This window comes from Psittacula echo (assembly GCF_963264785.1).
Source record: "Psittacula echo genome assembly, chromosome: 6".
Classification (NCBI taxonomy): domain Eukaryota; kingdom Metazoa; phylum Chordata; class Aves; order Psittaciformes; family Psittacidae; genus Psittacula; species Psittacula echo.
The window spans coordinates 45,296,367-45,316,432 of record NC_137743.1 but is presented as its reverse complement, the minus strand read 5'-3'; the positions used below and the strand labels follow the sequence as shown (position 1 = coordinate 45,316,432).

Here is a 20,066-nt window from a genome sequence, read left to right as displayed (position 1 = left end):
TATACAATATCCCTTGGCAACCAAAACCTATGCTATTTGTTTTGCTATCATAATTTGCAACATCTGGAATTTACAATGCTCACAAGAACATGTGGTTTTCATTCATTGGTTCATCACTGACTACAGAAAAGCAACTCCTGCCCCAAGGAACATCTATTCTACATTACACACAGAGCACAGCTGAAAGTTTTTGACAGCATAGAAACACTGTGCCTCACTCTTTCATGCAACAGCAAAGCAAAGCACTGGTAAGATAAAATAACACAGTCCTCAGCATAAGATGAATAAGACTTCCCCATCCTTCTGAGGAACTTTGAGATGAATTTGTCATGGAGGTAGCACTGATGAGTGCGCTTGCACAACAGTTCTTCACGTCCTCACTGCTCTTCCATGTCCAGCACTAAGCTGAATGTACTTTTGTATGCAGTGATCTCTTTGTTCATTGGTTACTCAGTTGCTCACTTTTTAAGAAAGCTCCCAAGCACAATACATCTTTCCATTCCTAGTGTATAGTCTTGAAGCCCACAATGCTGTCATCTTCTGAGGAGTCCCTCAAGGCTGATCAACAGAAGACAGGATGCAACAAAACTGTTCATAATGGCACCATTATTTAGAAATTGAAGTCCCAACCAGTATAAGACAGAATATGCTACTAACGTTTCTGTGTATTACAGCTTTGCTATCTCTGTAGGTGTTACCATTCTGAACACACAAATTATCAAAATAATTATGAACAAACACTCAAGCTTGCCACCAAAACCCCTTTAATTCAGAAGTACAAATCTCAACCACCCTAAAACCATCCAAGCTTAACTTCAGACAGTATGTCTAGACTGACAAGCTCCCAAGTAATACTATTGTGTTTTCTGACAGCACTTTGCTCTCCAAAGAGTTCCTCCAGGCACTTTGTGAAACTATGAAATCCCTACAGTATTTCCTCTACTCCAGATCTTATCCCTTAATATTGTTGAGATACACCATAGTTAACAACCTTTATAGCTGGTCTGAAATATCAGAAAGTTAGATTGGATAAACACACCATCATACAAATACATTTCATCTGGCATTAAACTTCCAGTTTTGTAATTTTCAGGAAAGCTCTCCATATTACCATGACATCAAGATAACTTCTTTTCAAACTTCTCTCCTTTATTTTAACTTTTCTTTTGAAACCATCTTACTTCCTTGCCAATTTCCTATTCTACTGCTCCAGAGGCAAGCTGCTGACCAAATCCCTCTAGTAGTATTTTTTTCTTGCCCTGGAAAGGCAGCAAATACTGATATGGGTATTAAAAAAAAAAAAACAAAAACCCAACAAAAAAACCCCAAACAAACAACACCAACAACCAAAAAACCAACCAACCAACCAACACCAAAATCAGAACCTAAAAAAAAAATAAAAAACCCCCCTCCCCCAAACAACAATTAAAACAAAAACAAAAACCCAGCAAAAATAACCCCAAAACCAAAACACTCCACTCAAAACAAAACAAAAAACCCAACAAATCAACAACCACCACCACCAACAACACCCCCAAAAAAACCCCAAAACCCCACAACAACAAAAAATCAAAACCAACCAAAAAACCAGCAATAATCATTTCTGAAGAAGACTATAAGCAAGAAGTAACTAATTCTGAATCTAATTCTCAGCTCTTTTGGTAGGTGCTTCCCTGACATCTCTTCATGCTCCACACAGAAGTTATTGCACAATCAGAACATCTCACACTACCATGAAATCAGCATCCCGGTAATAATTTCCTTCATTTTCAAAGTGCAGAAACAGAATCTAATAAGGTTAGCAGAATGAAAGATACTCTTTCATAAATAATAGTCTACCCACAATCTCATATCTGTCAAACACAACGTTTTTAAATGTGACACTAAACAAAATTATGTGTTGTCAATATATATGTAAGTCTCTAAAGCAGAAAGTTACACAGGGAACGTGGTAAGAGAGAAAAATGCAGAAAACTTATTTTAGCAGGACCTCATTTGGAAAATCACAAACTACCACTCCATCTTGAAAATACCAGAAGACTACCAGAACTTACAATTTTTCTTCGACTGCTCACCTTACCAGAAAATAAAAAAATCTGTTTCTACAATACCAACATTTTCAAATAGCAAAAGGGAATCCACAATGAGAAATTGCAGCACAGTCACAGAACCAGGATAGCAGAAACACCGACTAAACATAGTGCACCAACAGCAACAAAATACCACATATTCTATAACGCGGCCAAGGCACTAACATTACCTCAGCTTCTATGTTTACCATTCAGAGTCCTTTTTTTGTCTGTACTGTACAGACCAGTTGGGTCTTACCAAACAAAAGGAATCTAGAAATTTACTCTATAATTAGAACCTGACCATTCATTTACAAAGGTATTTTTATATTTTTATATTTTTACATTTACCCTAAACCTCCACAACTGGGATGCATTCAAAGGTCATATCAAGTACTGGGCTGACAGTACTTCTTTCCACTTCTTAATGTGGAAAAAAAAAGTTAAACGCAGAGCTAACCAAGCTGTGCGTAACAGGAGAGCAATATTCTGGCAACAGACATCTTACTTGAAGCTCTACTAAAGATAACCCGTTAACACAACGTGGCCTGTCACTCACTACTTCACAGCCATACCCTCGGGAATTCTCTCAGATGTTTTATTAAGGACTGTTTAAAACACTGACTTGGGGTAGTGGGTCTTAAAGAAGACGAAGAGGCCCGAAACCGCAGGAGCCCAAGAGCCACCCTTTCTCCACCTCACGACAGCTCTGTCCAGGACAGCTGCGACCCCCACCGGGCTCACCCCCTCCGCCCCCTGAAGTGGCCCGCGGGACCAGCTCCAGCAGCCAGGGGACAGGAACAGAGACACGACCTGTGCGACTGAAAGCAGGAGGCCAGACCCCAGGCGGAAACAACGCGGGACAGCGGCTCCCGCAACGCCTCCCGCTGGCCGCGGCCCCGGCCCGCCGCCACTCCCGGGCAGCAGCTGGGCGGCGACAGCCCTCCCCTTGCCTCGCCTCTCCGCCCCGCTCTACTTCGGTCCCGCGTCTCGGCCCCACTCACTTTCTGTATCCGCTTCAGCGCCATAGGAGCGCGGGACACAACCCCGGCCCCAGGGAGCGCGGCCGGCGAAAGTGGGGAGTGGGGGCGGAGCGGGTGGGTAAGGGCACCCGCGTGCGCCGCGGAGGTGGGGGTGAGGGGGAGCCGCGGGGTGGAGCCTTTGCTCGCAGGGCCCTTTGTGTCCCCCCCTGCGCATGCGCAGCCCAGGGCCGCTTGCGGGGTGCGCCGGGAAGCGCAGTCCGTGGGGAGAGCGGCGGCGCTGCTGCCCCCTTGCGGAGTGCGCCACACCCCAGGGCCCGGAGGGGCAGCTGCTGTGCGGCTTAAATATTTCCTTTTCTTTATAACGGCACTTAAAGTTTAGTCCGTTTTGTGAGGGGGTTTTGTTTTCATCGTGTCCTCTCCTCCCCAGGAATTCTGTGGGTGACAAGCAAACTGACGTATTATTAGGCTGTTCGTGTTCAAAGAACAGAAGGTGTTTGAAGGTCATGTCCTTTGCAGTCACGCTGAGATGTGAAGAAGAGGAAACTTCACACATGGAGCTTCAGAGTTACAGCACCTGCAACCCCGCATCGGTAAAAGCCAGATACCACATTCACGATGCTGTACAAAACAAGAAAGGCATACTGTTTGTAAAGGCTGTTGAGTAGGTCCCACACTAGCAAGTCCTTAATCAGGTATAGGACTCTGATAATACTTTTTGTTTTTTTTTTTTTTAAGTAAAGTCTAGTCATTCTCATATTGATATGAGAGTTTGTGAAGTTTAAGGCAGCTATTGCTCTAGCTCATCTCTCCACAGCTATGCAAACAAGGGCTCACACATGTTGCCCCTGTACTCAGCACTGATGAAGCCACACCTCGAATACTGTGTTCAGTTCTGCACCCCTCACTACAAGAGAAACACTGAGATGCTGGAGTGGGTCCAGAGAAGAGTAACAAAGCTGGTGAAGGGTCTGGAGAACAAGTCTTAAGAGAAGTGGCTGAAGGAACTGGGATAGTTTAGTCTGGAGAAGGCTCAGGGGAGACCTTATCACTCTCTATGACTACCTGAAAGGAAAATGGGAAGAGAAGATGGTTGATCTCTTTTCCCAAGTTAACAAGTGACAGAACAAGAAGTAACAGCCTCAAGCTGCACCATGGGAGGTTTACACTGGATAAGAAAATTTAATATACTGGATAAGGAAATTTAAGGGAAATTTCTTCACCAAAAGGGCAGTCAGGCATTGGAACAGCCTGCTCAGGGCAGTGGTGGAATCACCATCCCTGAAGTGTTCAAAAACCATTTAGAAGAGGCCATTAGTGACCCGATTTAGTGGTGGACTTGGCAGTGCTGGGGTAACAGTTAGACTTGATCGACTTGAGCTGATTCTATGATTCTATGTGCTAAGTGATTTGCAGAGTCCTGGTAACTCAAGGCAGCCAGCAGCACCACCACCAGAAAAGAATTACTGCAAGGCCATGTTAAGCTGGTGTCTCCTCAGGGTGAACAGTGATGCCTGCCTGCCATGTTGCACTTGCAGTGGCCTCAACGCATACTTTACCTGCATGTCCGGACGTCCCTTTTCCTCGGTGCCATTCACCACTACCCTGCAGCCAGCCCCACGGCAATGACCCACTCTCGAACACCTTGTTCACCGCGGGGAGGCCTTTAAGAGGCGGGGCCTTGCCGCCATCTTGCGGGTGGGCGTTGGCTGGCGCACGCGCGGCGGGACGCGGCTTTGAGTTGTGACTGCCCTCTACGCCTTCGGAGTGGGAGCGATGGGGTTGGGGCAAAATTCCTCTGTGCGGGGTAGGGGTGCGCACGACGCGGAGGGTGGGAGGCGTACAAGGATGGACGGATGGTCGGGCGGTCGGGATGGGGTAGCTGCCTGTCGACGGGAAGGGGAGGCAGAGGGGAAGGTGTGCGCGTCCTCGACCCTCGTTCCGTTGGCCACCGGGGACAAAATGGCGGCGTTGCTGCCCCCTGTGGGGACGCGGGTTTGTCCTGTCGTCCCGTTCCCTGGGGGCGGCGAGCCCGGAGTGGCTGGTTAGATACACACGTTAGTAAAAGGCCAGTGTTGTAGATGACTGTGGAGAGCGAGGGTTGGCCCTAAGGAGGGCCCGGAATTCGTCAAGCTCCGCGGCAGGCGCTTGCGTGTGTTCCGGCCTTCGCATCGGGTTCTGGCTAGCTGCCGGGTTTTACTGGTGACGGGGAACGGCGTGTTACAAGCACTGCTGTTTCGTTCATGCCTTTCCACCTGACGCTTCCCTGTCGAGCTGTGCCTTTGTCTGTGCCCCGTACTTTATGTGAAGCTGCGCGGCATAAATTACACGAAAATTTGCGAATTTCTGGAATTCTAACTTATGCTCAAAGCTCGGTACTGTGTAATAGGGATAACAGTGATATTTTCGCTGATAATGATTGACCCAAACCGTGCCTGAAGCAGTGTTGTGTTTTAAGTGCTGTTGGGCTACCGGGCAGGATGAAAGGGTTGAAATGGATGGAAGTCACAGCTGAGTTATTTGATTTCCTCAAAAAAACCACCCAAAACAAAACCACAACAACCCCGAGCTTCACCTGCGTGGCTTTGGTTTCCAGTTGCAAAGCTTGTGTCTTATGCCCTTAAGTCAGTGAACTCCATCCATATCGATTTTGGGAGTCGGGGGGGGATACACTGCTGATACAGAGGGTGTTGGTAAAGGCATTGGTATAGTTTAAATTGGGTTATAGTGATGTAGGCTGTGCTTGTTAAAATAATCACACCAAAGCCCTGAGGATGACTTGATAATAGATTGCAGCAAGGTTGCATTCCTAAGGGCAGCTTACTTTAATTTATTAGCTTGCAAAAATTAGAACAGTTGGTATACACTAGGAATTTAAAAGAAAGCTTTGTAGGGAAGGGAGAAGGACGTGCTCCTAATCAAACTGAAAATATCCTCCTTATCCCAGGAAAACAGGGGAACAGTTGATTTAGAATAGTCTGGAGGGAGCTTTATGTATAAGGAGGTGGTGGCATACTGTTAATGTGATTTCTGTCAAGATTAAGCTTAATGAGTGGCTGGCAGCTCACAGCTCTTTTTTCAGCTTGCGTGTGTCTCAGGCTAATGACTTTTGGAAATTGTACTAATACCTTATTCCCTGCTGAAAGCTAGACACCAGAAACTTACCATATTTTTGTTGCATTTATTTATTTAATTCTTGGTTTCTTTATAAATTGGCTTCTATATAAATTCTTTACCAAGAATTTATATATTTAATTCTTGGTAGCAATTGGAGAGTTAATTGCTTCTGTGCATATTGGTGTGCATATGTGCTGGAAGGTTACCTATTGGAAGGCAGTAAATGGCATACCTAGTGCTTTTTGTTGAGAGTGATGTTTGCAGGTGTGACTCCACACTGAACGCAGATCTGATGATCATGGTAACTTGCCTTTTGCTGCTTATTGGCCATTTCCAACAGCCATTCTTCTTTGGGTGTCCTGTTTACCTTACAGTTTCAGTTAAATTAAGCCTGTTGATCATAATCACATTTCTTGTGGATGCTGTGAGGTGTTAGAAGTGGCTTTATTTACTTGATTGGTTGGCTTTTACTTACTAGGCTTTCTGTGCAGCCAGTTATCCTGGATGACTCCTCAGTAAGCAAGTGTCACGTGTTTCTCCAAGTGTGGCCTGCAGAAAGATGGCCTCTTGTTGTGCATGGTTACACTACTGGACTGTTACAAACAACTCTTGAGTAATAATAGCCTCTTCATTGGCAACAAAGGGAGAACAGCACTTGAAAGTTATAAGCACTTCTGAAGGGAAAAACAAAAAATACATGTTTTCATGTCTGGAGTTACTGCTCTGCTGCTGATTTTGAACTTAACATGAACATTTTTTAAGCAGCAGAGGTAACATGAGAGTTGTCTCTTAGGATCATCTTGGACTGACTTTCTAGGGGTATAGCTATTCCCTGTGTTGTTTCCAGTTCCTGGAAAGTAAATAATGTGTCATAATAAGGGTCGTGTACTCCTGATGGAGCCAAGACCATCTTATTTTCTTTATGTGCTTGTCAGTGCAGATAGTAAATGCGTGTTCTTCCTGCAAATAAAATCTGTCTGAGATCTCTGGTGGATCCTAAAACTACCTCTACAGCCTAGACCTGAAAACATCCAGGGTAATATCCTGGCTGCTTAGAGAAGAGGGGAGAAACTTTGTGATCCAAGTCTCTTGTTCGTTAGGATGTGTCCAAAGAATGTAGAAGAAAATAAATTCCCACCATTAGCTTGTTGCTGTTCTCATCTTTTTTGTTTACTTCTGTGCACTGCCTGCTCTCCTGGGGTTGCATTCATTGAACTCCTGTTTCCTCCTTTCTGTTTTTCTTCCCTTCCTTTCCCTGCATTAGGATAAGGGAAGAGTAAAAGTGAGAAAAATTGTGGGTTGAGATGAAGACGGCTTAACTAATGCAAAAGCTGTACATGCAAGCAAAGGAAAACAAGGCATTCATGCACTGCTGCCCATCAGGAGGCAGGTGTTCAGACATCTCTGGGAGAGCAGAGCTTCGTCACACATAACAGTTACTTGGGAAGACAAACACCATCCCTTTACTGTTACTGGATACCAATGTCAGCGCAGGTTGGGTTGCTGCTGCACCTGCACTGCTTTTTGTAAGACTTGACCTCCATTGTTTCAGGTGGTTCCTGCTGTAGAAATAACCATAACATGCAACTTAAATCCTAGATTACAACAATTTAAAGGTATTTCCATTACAGTCTCCACTGCTCACCCCTTTGGGCCAGACATTGAGTTTAATGTTGCAGTGAGCTCCTCCCCTTGCTGCTGCTCTGGTTTTGACTTATCTACAGACTGTAGTCCCTTAGGGGTGTACCTGCTCCAAGTGGAGGTTTACTTATGAGCCACAGTGTTTCCGTGGGTATACGTGCTGTTTCATAGGCTTATCCATAGCCACAGTTGCTTTGCAGTGCACCTGTTCCAGTGTGGCCTTCTCTGTGGGCCACAGTGCCTTCAGTTGTGACCCTGCTCCAGCATGGTCTTATCCATGGCTGCAGTTCCTCCAGGGGTGTACCTGCTCTGCTATGGGCTTACCGTGACCACATGCTTTGAGGTTCTCTGGCATGACCTCGTGCACAGCTACGGATGCTTCACGGTGTACCTGCAACAGCGTGGGCTTATCGACAGCCACAGATGCTTTGAGATGTACCTTCTCCAGCACGGACTTATCCTTGGGCTGCTGTCCCTTCAGAGGTATACCTGTTGCAGCACAGACATAATCATGGCCACAGATGACTTGAGATGTGCCTGCTCTTCCATGGATTTATTCACAGCCTCAGGTGCTTTGGTGTGTCCTGCTCCCACATGGACTCAACCACAGGTCATGGTCCCTTTGACTAGAGTTCACACTGGAGTCCCAGCCTGTCTAGTACCAGGATTGCAGAAACAGCAGTGATGCTCTTGGCCATCAGCCAGCCCAGATGCATTGCCGTTGCTGTTACCAAAATGTTGGCAGGCACAGCAGAGTAAGATGATAGGCAGTATAGTACTATGGCAAGCAGTGAACGCAAAAAGCAGCAACTAATAAGCAGTAGACTCTAGTAATACAGTAAGGCAAGCCAGCCCCATGGCAAGCACAGGGGCAAGCATGGCAGCTATAAATTCAACCTAGCACATTCCAATCAGATCTGTCATTGTCTTGAACCCTTCCAGCCCCACGGTGGACACCAAAAAGGACTTGTGGTTTTACCCCAGCTGGCAACAAAGCCCCACACAACCACTTGCTCACCACCCACCCTCCCTCCCACCCCCAGTGGGGAGGCAGGAGAATCAGAAGAGTAAAATTCATGTTGAGATGAAGACGGTTTAGTATGTAACGCACAAGCTGTGCATGCAAGCAAAGCAAAACAAGGCATTTGTTCACTGCTTTCCATGGGCAGGCAGGTGTTCAGCCATCTCCAGGGAGGCAGGGATCCATCATGTGTAATGGTTACTTGGGAAGACAAATGCCATCACTCCAGGCATCCTTCCCCTTCCTTCTTCCCACAGCATTGTATGCTGAGCATGGTGCCATATGGCATGGAATATCCCTTAGGTCAATTGGGATCAGCTGTCCTGGCTGTGTGCCCTCCCAACTTCTTGTGCACTCCCAGCCTACTCACCGGTGGGATGGGGTGAGAAGCAGAAAGGGCCTTTACTCTGTACTGCTCAACAGTAGCTAAAACATCCCTGAATTGTCAGCACTGTTTCCAACACAAATCCAAAATGTAGCCCCATGCTAGCGAATAGGGAAAAAATTAACTCAATCCCTGCCAAAACCAGCACATACAGTAAAAAAGACAGTATGATCTATTATAAGAAAAAAATATCTTAAGCTCTTTATGTGTATGTTTGTCTGTGTGTAGCAAATTAATTTGGCCTTCAGGAGGAGATGTAGGGGTCACTGAAATATGAGATGATAATTACTTTACATTAATAATCTGTTGGTCTGGATGAGCTATGTACAGTTATGTGATAGGTGGCTGGAGGCATCTCTCAGGTCAGAGGGATCTGGGTTAGCTGCAGATGCGCAGAACAGCTCTTCTGAATGTGCTGCAAAAGCTACTGAATTTTAGTGCAGACTTTCCTGCTTGCACTGTGAGTCATAGAAGTATTTTATCATCAGAATCTTTTCCTCTGCTGGTCTGTTAAGCTGACCTGGGCTTTTGCGTAAGTGCAGTAGGCAATCAGCTTCCTTAAGGTACAGCGCCTTAAAGGGAGGTTCAGTTATAGGAGTCATCCTTGGTGGTCTTCAAAGTCGCTCTTTCCCCTTAGTTCCTTAAGGTGGAATGGATACAATCTATCACCATCCCCTCATCAGTTATTTAAAAATGTAGGTTAAGATTCGATCCATTGCCAATGCATTGGGTAGCAACTTGGGCAATCCTTGCAATTGCTGCTTTTCTGAAGTTTCCAGTATGGTTAATCCTTTGTTTTGCCTGCCACTGTTGTAGTTGCACTTGATATTTCATCAGAACTGATCTTTAACTTGTCAGACCCAGCTTGTCCCTGAACTGCCGGGTACTTCCTCCTTGCTGCAGTCCTGCTCTGCTTGAGGAAACATACTTAAGTGGGAAGTTGAAAGGGTGCTGCACACTCTCTGCAGTGACTTTCCTTGGGAGAACCTGCTGCCTCTCATTTAAGCTGTGGCTGTTCTTTGGATTAGTTTGGACTGCTTTGCTAAAGTAAAACAGATTTTCATAGAATCCCTTCTTTAATTTCACCTCCTTGCTTTTTTAACCTATTAAAATGAATGCATTATTCTGACTAGTTTATAAAGGGGAGATAAAAGAGGTGAGAACTCACTGGATGGATGTAAACCACTGGATTTACACTAAGCTTTCTGGGGATTTTATTGTTTTAAGGAGTTTGGGAGCAGGGAAACATGCCTTAAATTCTTTGATGTTAAAGGTGGTTTTTTTCCTGTGTCTTAGTATCACCCTGTTGTTACAGGGAGGGTCTCAGTGTATGTGGGTCTCTTCTGTTTCATGTACTAAGAAAATGAACTCAACGGTTTCTGCATTTCTTACTCCTTGTGTAAAACTCTAAAGAAGCACCTGCCTTCGCTGATCTTACAGGGCTACAGACATCATACAAGTATTTGTTTAATTCCACATATTGTTATGTCCAGACCCTTGTGGATCAGTATGGTGTGTATGAGCTGACACACTATTTTAGCGGAGGAAAGGGTTTGATATGGATTTTCGGAAAGGCTGTTGGGCAGGGGTGGAAAACCTTCTGCACTTCTTTAAGTACAAGCTTACAGTGGCAATACAGCAAGTCAATTGACTGTGGAAAGTAGCAAGAACTCATAAAGGTTTTTGTTTCTTAGCTTTTAGTGTAGTATTATCTCTTGCTCCAAAGATGCCATCTGACTTGGCATCTTTCAAATACAATGCAAACATGGAAGGGCAGGATAGAAATTCCCAATTGGAGACTCTTCTAGTTTTCTTAAGTTGTGCAGTTGTGCTGAAACTTAAATTCCTGTTTGATTTCTTTGTCTGTAGAGTCAGACAAAAACTGTGTGTATGTGTTAGGGGTATGTGTGTGAGTAGAGTTGGTGGATAAAGAGCAAAGAAAGAGCACCCACTTGCTGCTCTGAGAGAAATGGCTGGGGCTGTTGCTGCAGCCAGAACCTTTTGGGCCAAAGGCCAGAATGTTTTCATGAGGCAGAAGAGAAATAAATAGATCCACAAAAAAGTAGGAAAACTCCTTGCCAAAAAGGAAATTATTCTACGTGAGCAAGACTGCAAAGATTTTAGGGGCAACTAGAGGGAGGAAAAGTGAGGATGAGGAGAAAAGCGATGGTGAAGAGGATTTTTTTAAATGGAAGTTGTCTTTCAGAGAGTCAGGACCTAATCCAGTTAAAATAAACTCATGCTATTATTCTTAAATATGACGGGGTTTGATCTTTGTTCTTTCCAGTACACCACAGTAGGGATTTAAGCTGGTTTTTGTTGCTGGTGGTAGTATAATAAATAATTTCCCCATTGCCAAACACCTGTTAACTTTTTTTTAGTTACAAGATGCATTATATTAAAAGCTGTTCAGTACCCATACCTTGGGGGGGTGTTCCTGTTTAAGTAGTTGATGTTAAGTGTTCTTTAATGACTTTTCTGCACATGAAACAAACAGTAGTGGGGTTTTTTTGCTGCCTCAGGGTGTACTTACAGCTGGTTTAACGTGCTGAACTTGGAAAGGCTATTCTATCAATGTTGATATCAGACACTCTAAAATAAAAGGTTAAACCCTCAAACCCATGTGTTCTATCCTTGTGCAGGAAAGGATTGAAGTGAAGGAGAACTCTGATCAGTAGAAATGAGTAGAGTAACTAGGCAAGTGTCAAAAGAAAATACTCCTCTAAAGTACTGCATTACTACTACAGAACAAAAAGGTCTGTTGGAAAGTAAACGTGTTGCCACAAGCATGAAGGCATTTGCTACTGAGTAGTTTTATATATGCTGTGGTCAAAACTTGACAGTCTTTTTTTTTCTTCTCTCATATTGTAGTTGAATGGATTGCTGCAGTCTCCTTAGCTGCTGGAGCAGCTGTGGTTGGGTATCTAGCTTACAGATTTCTCTCTAAAGACAAATGCTCCAAAGCAATGGTGAATCCCCATATCCAGAAAGATAATCCCAAGGTAGTCCATGCATTTGATATGGAAGATCTGGGAGACAAGGCGGTGTACTGTCGTTGTTGGAGATCTAAGAAGGTAAGAGTATAATAAATGGTCCATTTTCATTCATGTGCATCCATCTTTCAACAAAACTTATTTTCAAACTGCTTTATTTAGAGGAAACTGTATTTTTTCACCTAAACTATACTGCAGTGAGATGTAGCATTATTTTAATCCATAAAACTATGTAGATTTATCCTGTCACTCAGAGTAAAGCCTGCAGATCAGTGCAAATAGTGAATAAAATGTTTCTCTAGCCCTGAAGAAGCAAATCTCTTAAAGGAGAGCCACTGTATGGAGCAATCACAGTTGTGAATGACAGATACTATTTTGTGTGCTGCTGGTGCTAATACTGAGGCTTATCCAAAACTACTAGCATGTTGGCAGTAGTAGCTCAGAAGCCACAGTCTGAGAGGACCCTAAACACCTTTTACTGGAGGAAGTTAGAAGTTTACTCTGTTAGTCAGAAAGTACCTTGCCACTAGTTCATGGTATTAATGATACAGATTGATTAGCTTGATATACTAGGGCTGGTGTCAAATTTTAACTTGCAATGTCTGAGCCCATCCTTAAATCTTGTAGACGGAGTGACTGTGGAATTATTTTGGGAAGAGCCTGACTTGCACAGATGATGTCACCACTGTTCTGTCCTGAATTTCTTGTAGTACTGCTGTGTGCTGCAGTTAGCTGCCTTTTACCACACAAATGAGTACAGCAGTGAATTATTTCCAGTGGTGATGGAAGTAATCTAAAAAGAAGTCATTGTGATTAAAAGCTTTTGAAAAATGCAGTCTGATGGACTTAATGCATTTCTGCCTTAGCAACTCAAAATAGTTGTATGGGTAATCCTAAAGTAAAGCCAGTGAGATCATGATGGCATATTTTAAGCCGCTCTTTTAGAGCAATTAGAATTCTGGTCTAGACCCTGGCTACCCACAAGCTTACTTGCATATGAAGCTGGGTTGACTCAGTTTGCCTAAAAATAGTGCTAAGCATGATATCTAGTCTTTCAGTAACACTAAGATCAGATTTAAATCTGAGATAGAGATGCATGACATTTGATGTAACTGGGCTCTGTATAATTTTTCTGTAGTGGTAGTTCTGGGATCTGTAATGAGAGAAAGTGGGTGATATGAGCAGTCCTGTCCATTTACCACTGGCAAACATTTAAAAGCTTTTTCAGAAGTCAGGGTGCTAATGTGTGGAAACTGAAATAATACGGAACTTCAGAGACAGACAACTGAGGCCAGCAGCCTTGAAATCTAGCACTCTCCATAAGTGAACTGAACACTAGACTTCTCAAGTCTTAGGCAGTGGTCTAATTGGGCTACACTCTTCAGTGTTCCAGGTGCTTTATCTTCTGCTGTTGTCAGATCTGACTTAATTACCTTATGGGTGAAAATAACTCAGGAAGTTACATATTTGTAGCTGTATTTGGTTTAACACTGAAACACTACTGAGAGTTAAACAGCATCACAGCTTGATTCTGAAATAGCCCTGTGGAGATGGGCTCATCTTCTCTGCTCTGTCCAGAGTCTGAACTGAAAACCCAAATATTCCTCCCCACCATGGCTACAATGTCCTCCATGGATTAAGGTGCATATTGTATGATTATGCAACAGGGAAGTGTGTACATGCAGTGCTGATGGCTGTACAGCATGCAGGTACATGCATGTGTATACTAATACCGCTGCTAAGTCTCTGTTAAGTCTCAATTGATGTCCAGAATGTAGCATTGGAAGCTACCGCGAGGGCTACAGCTTCAGGGAGGAGAAAGGCTGCTCCAAGTATCTGTACGTTGTTGTAATATCTGAATTCGGGTTTACCTCAGATTGAAATAGTGTAGGTACACCTCCTTCAGGGCTTCTGGAAAAATATAAAAAAATCCTAACTGGAACCTTGGTGTTTGTACTTTCCACTTCCCACTCCATTTGCTAAACAAAAATGGAAGATCGTGCCTGGCTTCAGTGGTTGCATTGCAGCTCCTGCAAATATTCTAGCTACTGTTTGACACCGTCTCCTCTGTGTGAAATAAAAATGTTAAGAAGTACATTTTAGCATATATTGAGGGGCGTTGTCAGTTTAGGAACGTACTGTCCTGCTGAGTTAGGGCTCTGTAATCACACACCAAAAGGAAGTAGATGGGGCTACCTTATAATGACTCCATTCTTAGAGCTCTGATCTGAAAGGTCTTGCAAAGGTATTAAGGAGATCAGTGGAAAAATTTGAAGGCATTTGTTTTCTTTTACTGGTGCTTAATAATGAGTATTTTAATCAGTATGCTGTGCTTCAAAGACTGCAGTTTACAGTTTCGTGCCACCTTCTTGCCCTGATGGGTTAACCTTGCACAGTGGGTGGCATAATCTTTAAGATGGTGTGCGTGCTTCTTCAGTTCGTGCCAAGTAATAAAATACAGAGACATTCTTCATCATTCTCACATGCTTGTCATCCTTGGAAGTAGCTAGCTAGCATTACCTTTCTTGCAGTTCTCAAACTAAGATCCTGTTAAAATTCGTAAGATTATGTTTATGATGGCAGAATGGTAGAATATGCGTGCTTCCAATGTAGGAAAAAAAAAAAGGCAGTTAAGTACCTGCTGTGTTTAAACAAGTGGCATATGGGGATCTCTTCCTTATATAGGTTGGAAGAAATGTCCTCTTGTATACTGCATGAGCACTTCTCATCAGATTTAGCTTCACCTGAGGCATGAGGCTGTTAACAGATCTAGTAGCATTATGAACCATGGGATACTTCAGTGTGCACTGATGGTGTGCATACACTACAGCTGACTTCATGTGGTGTTCTTCCTGTACAAGGAATAACAAAACAGTTTGACTGTATCAGGAATTTTTGGGGTAACTCTTAAAAAAACAGGATTCTGTTCAGTTGGGTTCTTTCTTAAACATTTTACTTAAAAGGCTTTTTCTTTGTGCTGGCTGAAGTCTGTGGGATGCGTGTGTTTAAAAACACACATCTTTAGGTAAGATGACATCTTAGGTGACATCTTTAGGTAAGTCTGTCTTTGGATGTAATTACATGTTAATAATAGGTAGGTAGTTCTGTAAGTTGTCTTTTCCTATGCAGTGCTGTGTTCTGCGGGCACTTCATAATATTACTTGTCATGTTTTGTGGAAAAACCCAGTGTTCATATTTACAGTGTAGAGGCAAGAGTTTTGTCTTAAACCCAAACTGTAATTAGTCTAAAGTTAAAACATTTGTTTTCTCACTCTTCTGCATTTTAAACTGTGTGAGCCAGGGAGGGAGTGGTAATTTACTTTCATTTGCAGTGACTTGCGACCTCTGTGTCTTCAGAGAAGCATTGGTCCCTAGGCTGCAGGACAAGGAATTCTGCTACAGAATATCACAAGAAATAGTGATAGAGAATCTAAACCTTTGCACTGTCAAGGGAAATAAGGTGATCTGTCCAGATCACTTCACAGTTCCTTCATCTTTTGCCAGTACTGATAGCCTGCTTTATCTTAATCAAGGATGAATGCGTCGTGTCAGGCTCAGGATCCATCTGGTCTTCAGGGTGACCAAGTGGGTGCTGTGCAAAAGTGGTGGTGATTTTTTATTTTCTGAGAAGCTCATGTCTAGCATCCCACCGTCTGGGAGCCAGTTGTTCTAAGACAACTAACCCAGAGGAAGAATTCAGAGCAGTCGGTAGTTTTGAGATGTCTCAATGCAATCTGTAGCCTGTGAATCCTGCCATTTTTGACACTTGAAAACTTGAAGTGATGGTGACTAGTATTCTATGATTCTGTAAGGAGTCACGTGGAAAAGGCTAGAGGTAATGGGTACAAATTATTCCTGGGGAGATTGTGATTAAACACTTGAGAAATTGATCACAATGAGAACAATCAGCCATTGCAATGATCTCCCCAGGGAAGTGGTGGACTCCACAGTGTTGGACACTTTGAAGATTCAGCTGGACATGGTGCTGGGACATCTAGTGTAGGTCATGCTTTGCCAGGAAAGGCTGGACCAGGTGATTCTTGAGGTCTCTTCCAACGTGGTATTGATTGATTCTATGATTCTTGTTGCTGTAGCTGGACCTTGGGCTTGCCTCCTTGGGGCATATGAGATGTAAATGTCTGATGGAAGCTGGGTCGATGCTTCTATGAAGACCAGTGGACAGTGGTGTTGCATGGAAAAAAAAATGGCTTGGGAACATCTGAGTTGGAAGCTAGTCAGTGCCCCCTGAACATACATTCTTGTTTTCTCAGATTTTTTCAGGTATCTCAGTACCTACTCATTCAGTCACAGATGACTGATATGATGATAAAGTTCCTGCATGAATCAGCATACAAGAGTATTCTTCTAATTCGGGGTTTCTTTATTCGCAACGTCACGTGCCATTTTGAGTGTGGATTTTGACATTTTGTGAAAAACAAAAAAAACCCCACCTAATCTCTCCCCCCTCCTCCTCATCTTGCAGCACTACCGTACGGGGCATGTTGCTTTATTTTTAGAGCTCTTTGAATTTTTTCTTTTTATATTGTCTTCATTACATTGGTTTTGTGCAGTATTTTGAAGTCTTTTATTCTAACTAAGCATGGGCGATAGGATGTTAATATTTTTCCAAGACTATGACTGAGGTATGAACATTGGGATCAGTGGAGTGTTGAAGGCTTTGTGACTGTACTGCGAGAGAATATTGCTGTTGCAAAGACAAAAGCTGAGTAATGTCCAACTTTTGCTTGCTTAGAAGTAATGGGAATCAAATAATAATGCAGAATACTGGTGTGTGATTGCTGTGATCATCTCCAGAGTTTCTTGTGCACAGGAGACATAGCCCTTAAGAAGTGATGGGAGCTAACTTCACTCTTGCTGCTTCGCAGAATGTCCTTTGGCTCTTGCACTGCTCAGGAGCAGAAGGATTGTTATATGGGCATTCTATTTACAGCTGCCTAAAAGAGCCTCCATGGGTCTTGCTCTGACCAGGCAGTTCTAGTTTTCTTTTTTTATGGAACAGGCATTTCTTCAAATTACCTCCTCAGTGCTACCCATAAGAGCCTTTGTTGAATAGCCATGTCACTTGGAAGTGCAGTTTGTTTACATTAGCAGGTCAAAATCCTAATGTGGAGGCCAGCTTCTGCAAAGAGTCTTTTGTGTCAGTGAGATAATCTACCTGGCACTCCAGCTGACTAGAGGTAGGACTAATATGTAGGTGTGTCTCTTAAATAAGAGGTGAGCTAGGGAAGCTGTCCTTTTTTTCATTATGTGCTACAGAAAACTGGGGGGGAGAAAATTGGCTAAGATCTCCTCCTGTTTCTCTTCCTCACCCCACTTACCTTCTGTAACTGCACTCAGCTTTCAGTGCTCTCCAGGAAGATGGAATGCAGGGTAAAGTTGAGAGCAAGATACTCCAGGTAGGTTACTGTTGCAGCTTGGGCTGCATTTTCCTCATGATGGCCTGAAGCAGGAACATCAAATAGAGTGGAGTTGCTGCTTTTTCATAACAAGCCTCTCATCCACTCTGTGCTCACATGGACAAAGCTGGTGTTCAGCCAGAACTCAGGGAGACCTGAGATCTCAAGAGAAAAGTTGTGGCCTGTGATCACAGTGGGATTTAATGAGATGTTATAATGAACTGTCAACCTAGGTTCTTAATTCTGACTGTGGATGTACTTTAGATGTGTTTATTCTTTCTTTTTTCAGTTCCCGCTGTGTGATGGCTCTCACACAAAGCACAACGAGGAAACTGGTGACAACGTTGGGCCTCTGATCATCAAAAGGAAGGAGGCATAGAGTGGACAGTAGAAGCTACAAAATGAATGTCTGACAATTCCTCTGTTCACTTGTAATTGGGGGAAAAACCACAAGTTCTTTGTCATGTCACTGAAGACTTTCCAGTGTAATATGTACATCAGGCTTCAGCATGTGTATTTTTTCTGGTGCTTGTCTTGTTTTAATCACTACAATACATAATTTACTAAATAGTCATGGTTTAAATTTTTGTCCTGTAAAGCACATGTACCCTCTCACCGAGTACAAAACTAAAATGACGCGCGGAATGTACTTCATCAGAAAATAGGTGTTAAATTTTATTTTCAAATACAGTGTACAACTCTGAGGCTGTTCAGTAGAATGTGTGTTTAAAAGGTAGATGCTAAAATCCTGGAGGGGTTTTAAAGTCACAGGTCTAGATACATTTCTATGTAAAAGGTAATGGCAGGAAAGAAATCATGGTGCAAAATGTAGCTTAGCCTCTGATTATGCTGTATTTTCTGCAGGTGTCATGTTTGGCCTGTTACACTACTCTTCTGTTTCGCTTCTGTAAAAGAACAAAGTTGCTAACTATGTACAGACAGCATAACAGTCTTAAAGCAAGATGGGGCTAAAAGGCAAATTTACCTTTGATTTTATAGCAGTGTTAATACTTGACCCTACTATCATATGGTATCAGGAACATACTAGTGGAACTGCAGACCTGTATTTAGAGTAGCATTAGGAGGATGGTCTCTGTGAGAGCTTTCTGAAGAGAACAAGTGGAATGATACGAAGTGCTCAAAGAGTGGTGGGCAGGGGGTGACAGGGTCGTCTTTGCTGCTAGAAAGCCTTAGTTTCATTTGCAGACTCTAGCAGTGAAGCTGACTTCCCCAGACCACAGGACACTTCTGTGGGAAAGGCTATGCCACTTTATTCCAAAGCTAAAAATAAAAACTAAAACCCCACCCATCATTATTGTCTGCTTCATCATTGCTCTGGCTGGTTCCAGAGGACTCTTCCTGCTGCAGAAGGAGGAGGCACACCTTTCTTACTAAGTGGCCTTAGGCTCTATGTGTCTTAAATAACTCCTGCCTCCCTGGGCTAACTGCTAATGTGGTTCAGCTAATTTTACCAAAAGAACTGACACGGCCAGGGAAAGGCTTTGGCAACAGCTAGAAACAAGGAGGAAAGAAGGGATGAGACAAGGATTGCTTTTATCCTTCTTTTGTAGGGCATTTATCTGTCTTGCTTGACATGGTTGCATTAATGGCTGTCATGTTGGTTTCCTTAAATTAAATAGCTTTGTTTTATTAACATGCAAATGACTACAAAGCAAAACCCAAAGAGTGGGGTGGCAGAGGGCAGTTTTGTATTAAACCTGGTCTATTCTAATTGCAGCCTGTGTAAGATTGAGCTCTCAATGTCCTGAGACAGAGAGACTACCTCAGAGCTAGAAGAAAGTCCTTCTCAAGAAGCTGACATTTTATCCTAGCCTCTTAAGGATTCTTCCAGATGATAGGGGCAGTAGAGGTTGTTTGTTTGTTTGTTTGTTTTTAAGGGTGTGTTTGGTACAACTGGTTAAGATTGAAGAAAACTGTATTTTTGATGTAGGACTTTCAGAGGCTAAGGTCTTAGCTGACTGGTCTGAACTTTGGCAGAAATCATAAAAATGGAGAATGTGGCACAGAGGTAGAGAAAGAAGGTTTGCAGGAGAAGTGCTATAGAAGGGGCAACTACTATCTGTGAGAGACCTCTACTTGTAAGAAGTTGCAGTCAACTACATCTAGTTTCTATTGTTTCTTCCTGTTTTGACTGTAAAGGTACTTGATACTTTTTATTTGGCTGAGTACTGATGCGTATGGAAGGTTGTCTTAAATTATCAAATACGTTGCTTTTATCCAAAACAAAGTTATTTCTGTATTATTAGAATATGACACTGGATATTTCTGTATTTTTGTCAAATACACATTTGGGCTCATCTTAATCTTAAGGTCGTAATGTCTCTGTTACCATGGGTGTGCTGTTTCTTTCAAGGCAGAGTTACACTGTGAGTAGTGCTGTACGCCAATACCACTGTAATCATAAACCTGTGTATTAGTTGGG

The 20,066-nt window shown here is 43.1% G+C and overlaps 2 protein-coding genes across 8 annotated transcripts in view; one reads left to right on the top strand and one right to left on the bottom strand.

The window, feature by feature from the left end:
* UBE2D1 (ubiquitin conjugating enzyme E2 D1) overlaps nucleotides 1–4,746 on the bottom strand; it is a 19,056-nt gene extending 14,310 nt beyond the window's left edge. The window contains exons 1-2 of one of the 4 annotated variants that reach the window (XM_080620387.1): nucleotides 4,609–4,712; nucleotides 3,074–3,670 (exon numbers count right to left, since the gene is read on the bottom strand). In XM_080620387.1, coding sequence (XP_080476513.1) covers nucleotides 3,074–3,097 — 24 coding nt within the window. In that variant the 5' untranslated portion in view covers nucleotides 3,098–3,670; nucleotides 4,609–4,712. Of the gene's footprint in view, nucleotides 1–2,694; nucleotides 2,850–3,073; nucleotides 3,671–4,608 lie in introns of those variants that run through there. The other 3 variants (XM_080620388.1, XM_080620390.1, XM_080620389.1) reach the window with 3 other exon arrangements.
* On the top strand, nucleotides 4,745–20,066 carry CISD1 (CDGSH iron sulfur domain 1). 4 transcript variants are annotated; one of them, XM_080620392.1, is made up of 4 exons: nucleotides 4,807–4,856; nucleotides 11,856–11,969; nucleotides 12,085–12,287; nucleotides 17,913–20,066. In XM_080620392.1, exons 2-4 carry the CDS (start codon nucleotides 11,894–11,896, stop codon nucleotides 18,000–18,002), a joined length of 369 nt encoding a protein of 122 aa, XP_080476518.1. In that variant the 5' UTR covers nucleotides 4,807–4,856; nucleotides 11,856–11,893; the 3' UTR covers nucleotides 18,003–20,066. The 4 variants fall into 4 exon arrangements, with proteins under 4 accessions (XP_080476520.1, XP_080476519.1, XP_080476518.1 ...); XM_080620391.1 differs by lacking the exons at nucleotides 4,807–4,856; nucleotides 11,856–11,969 and adding exons at nucleotides 4,934–5,424; nucleotides 7,719–8,290; XM_080620394.1 differs by lacking the exon at nucleotides 11,856–11,969 and having other exon boundaries at nucleotides 4,745–4,856.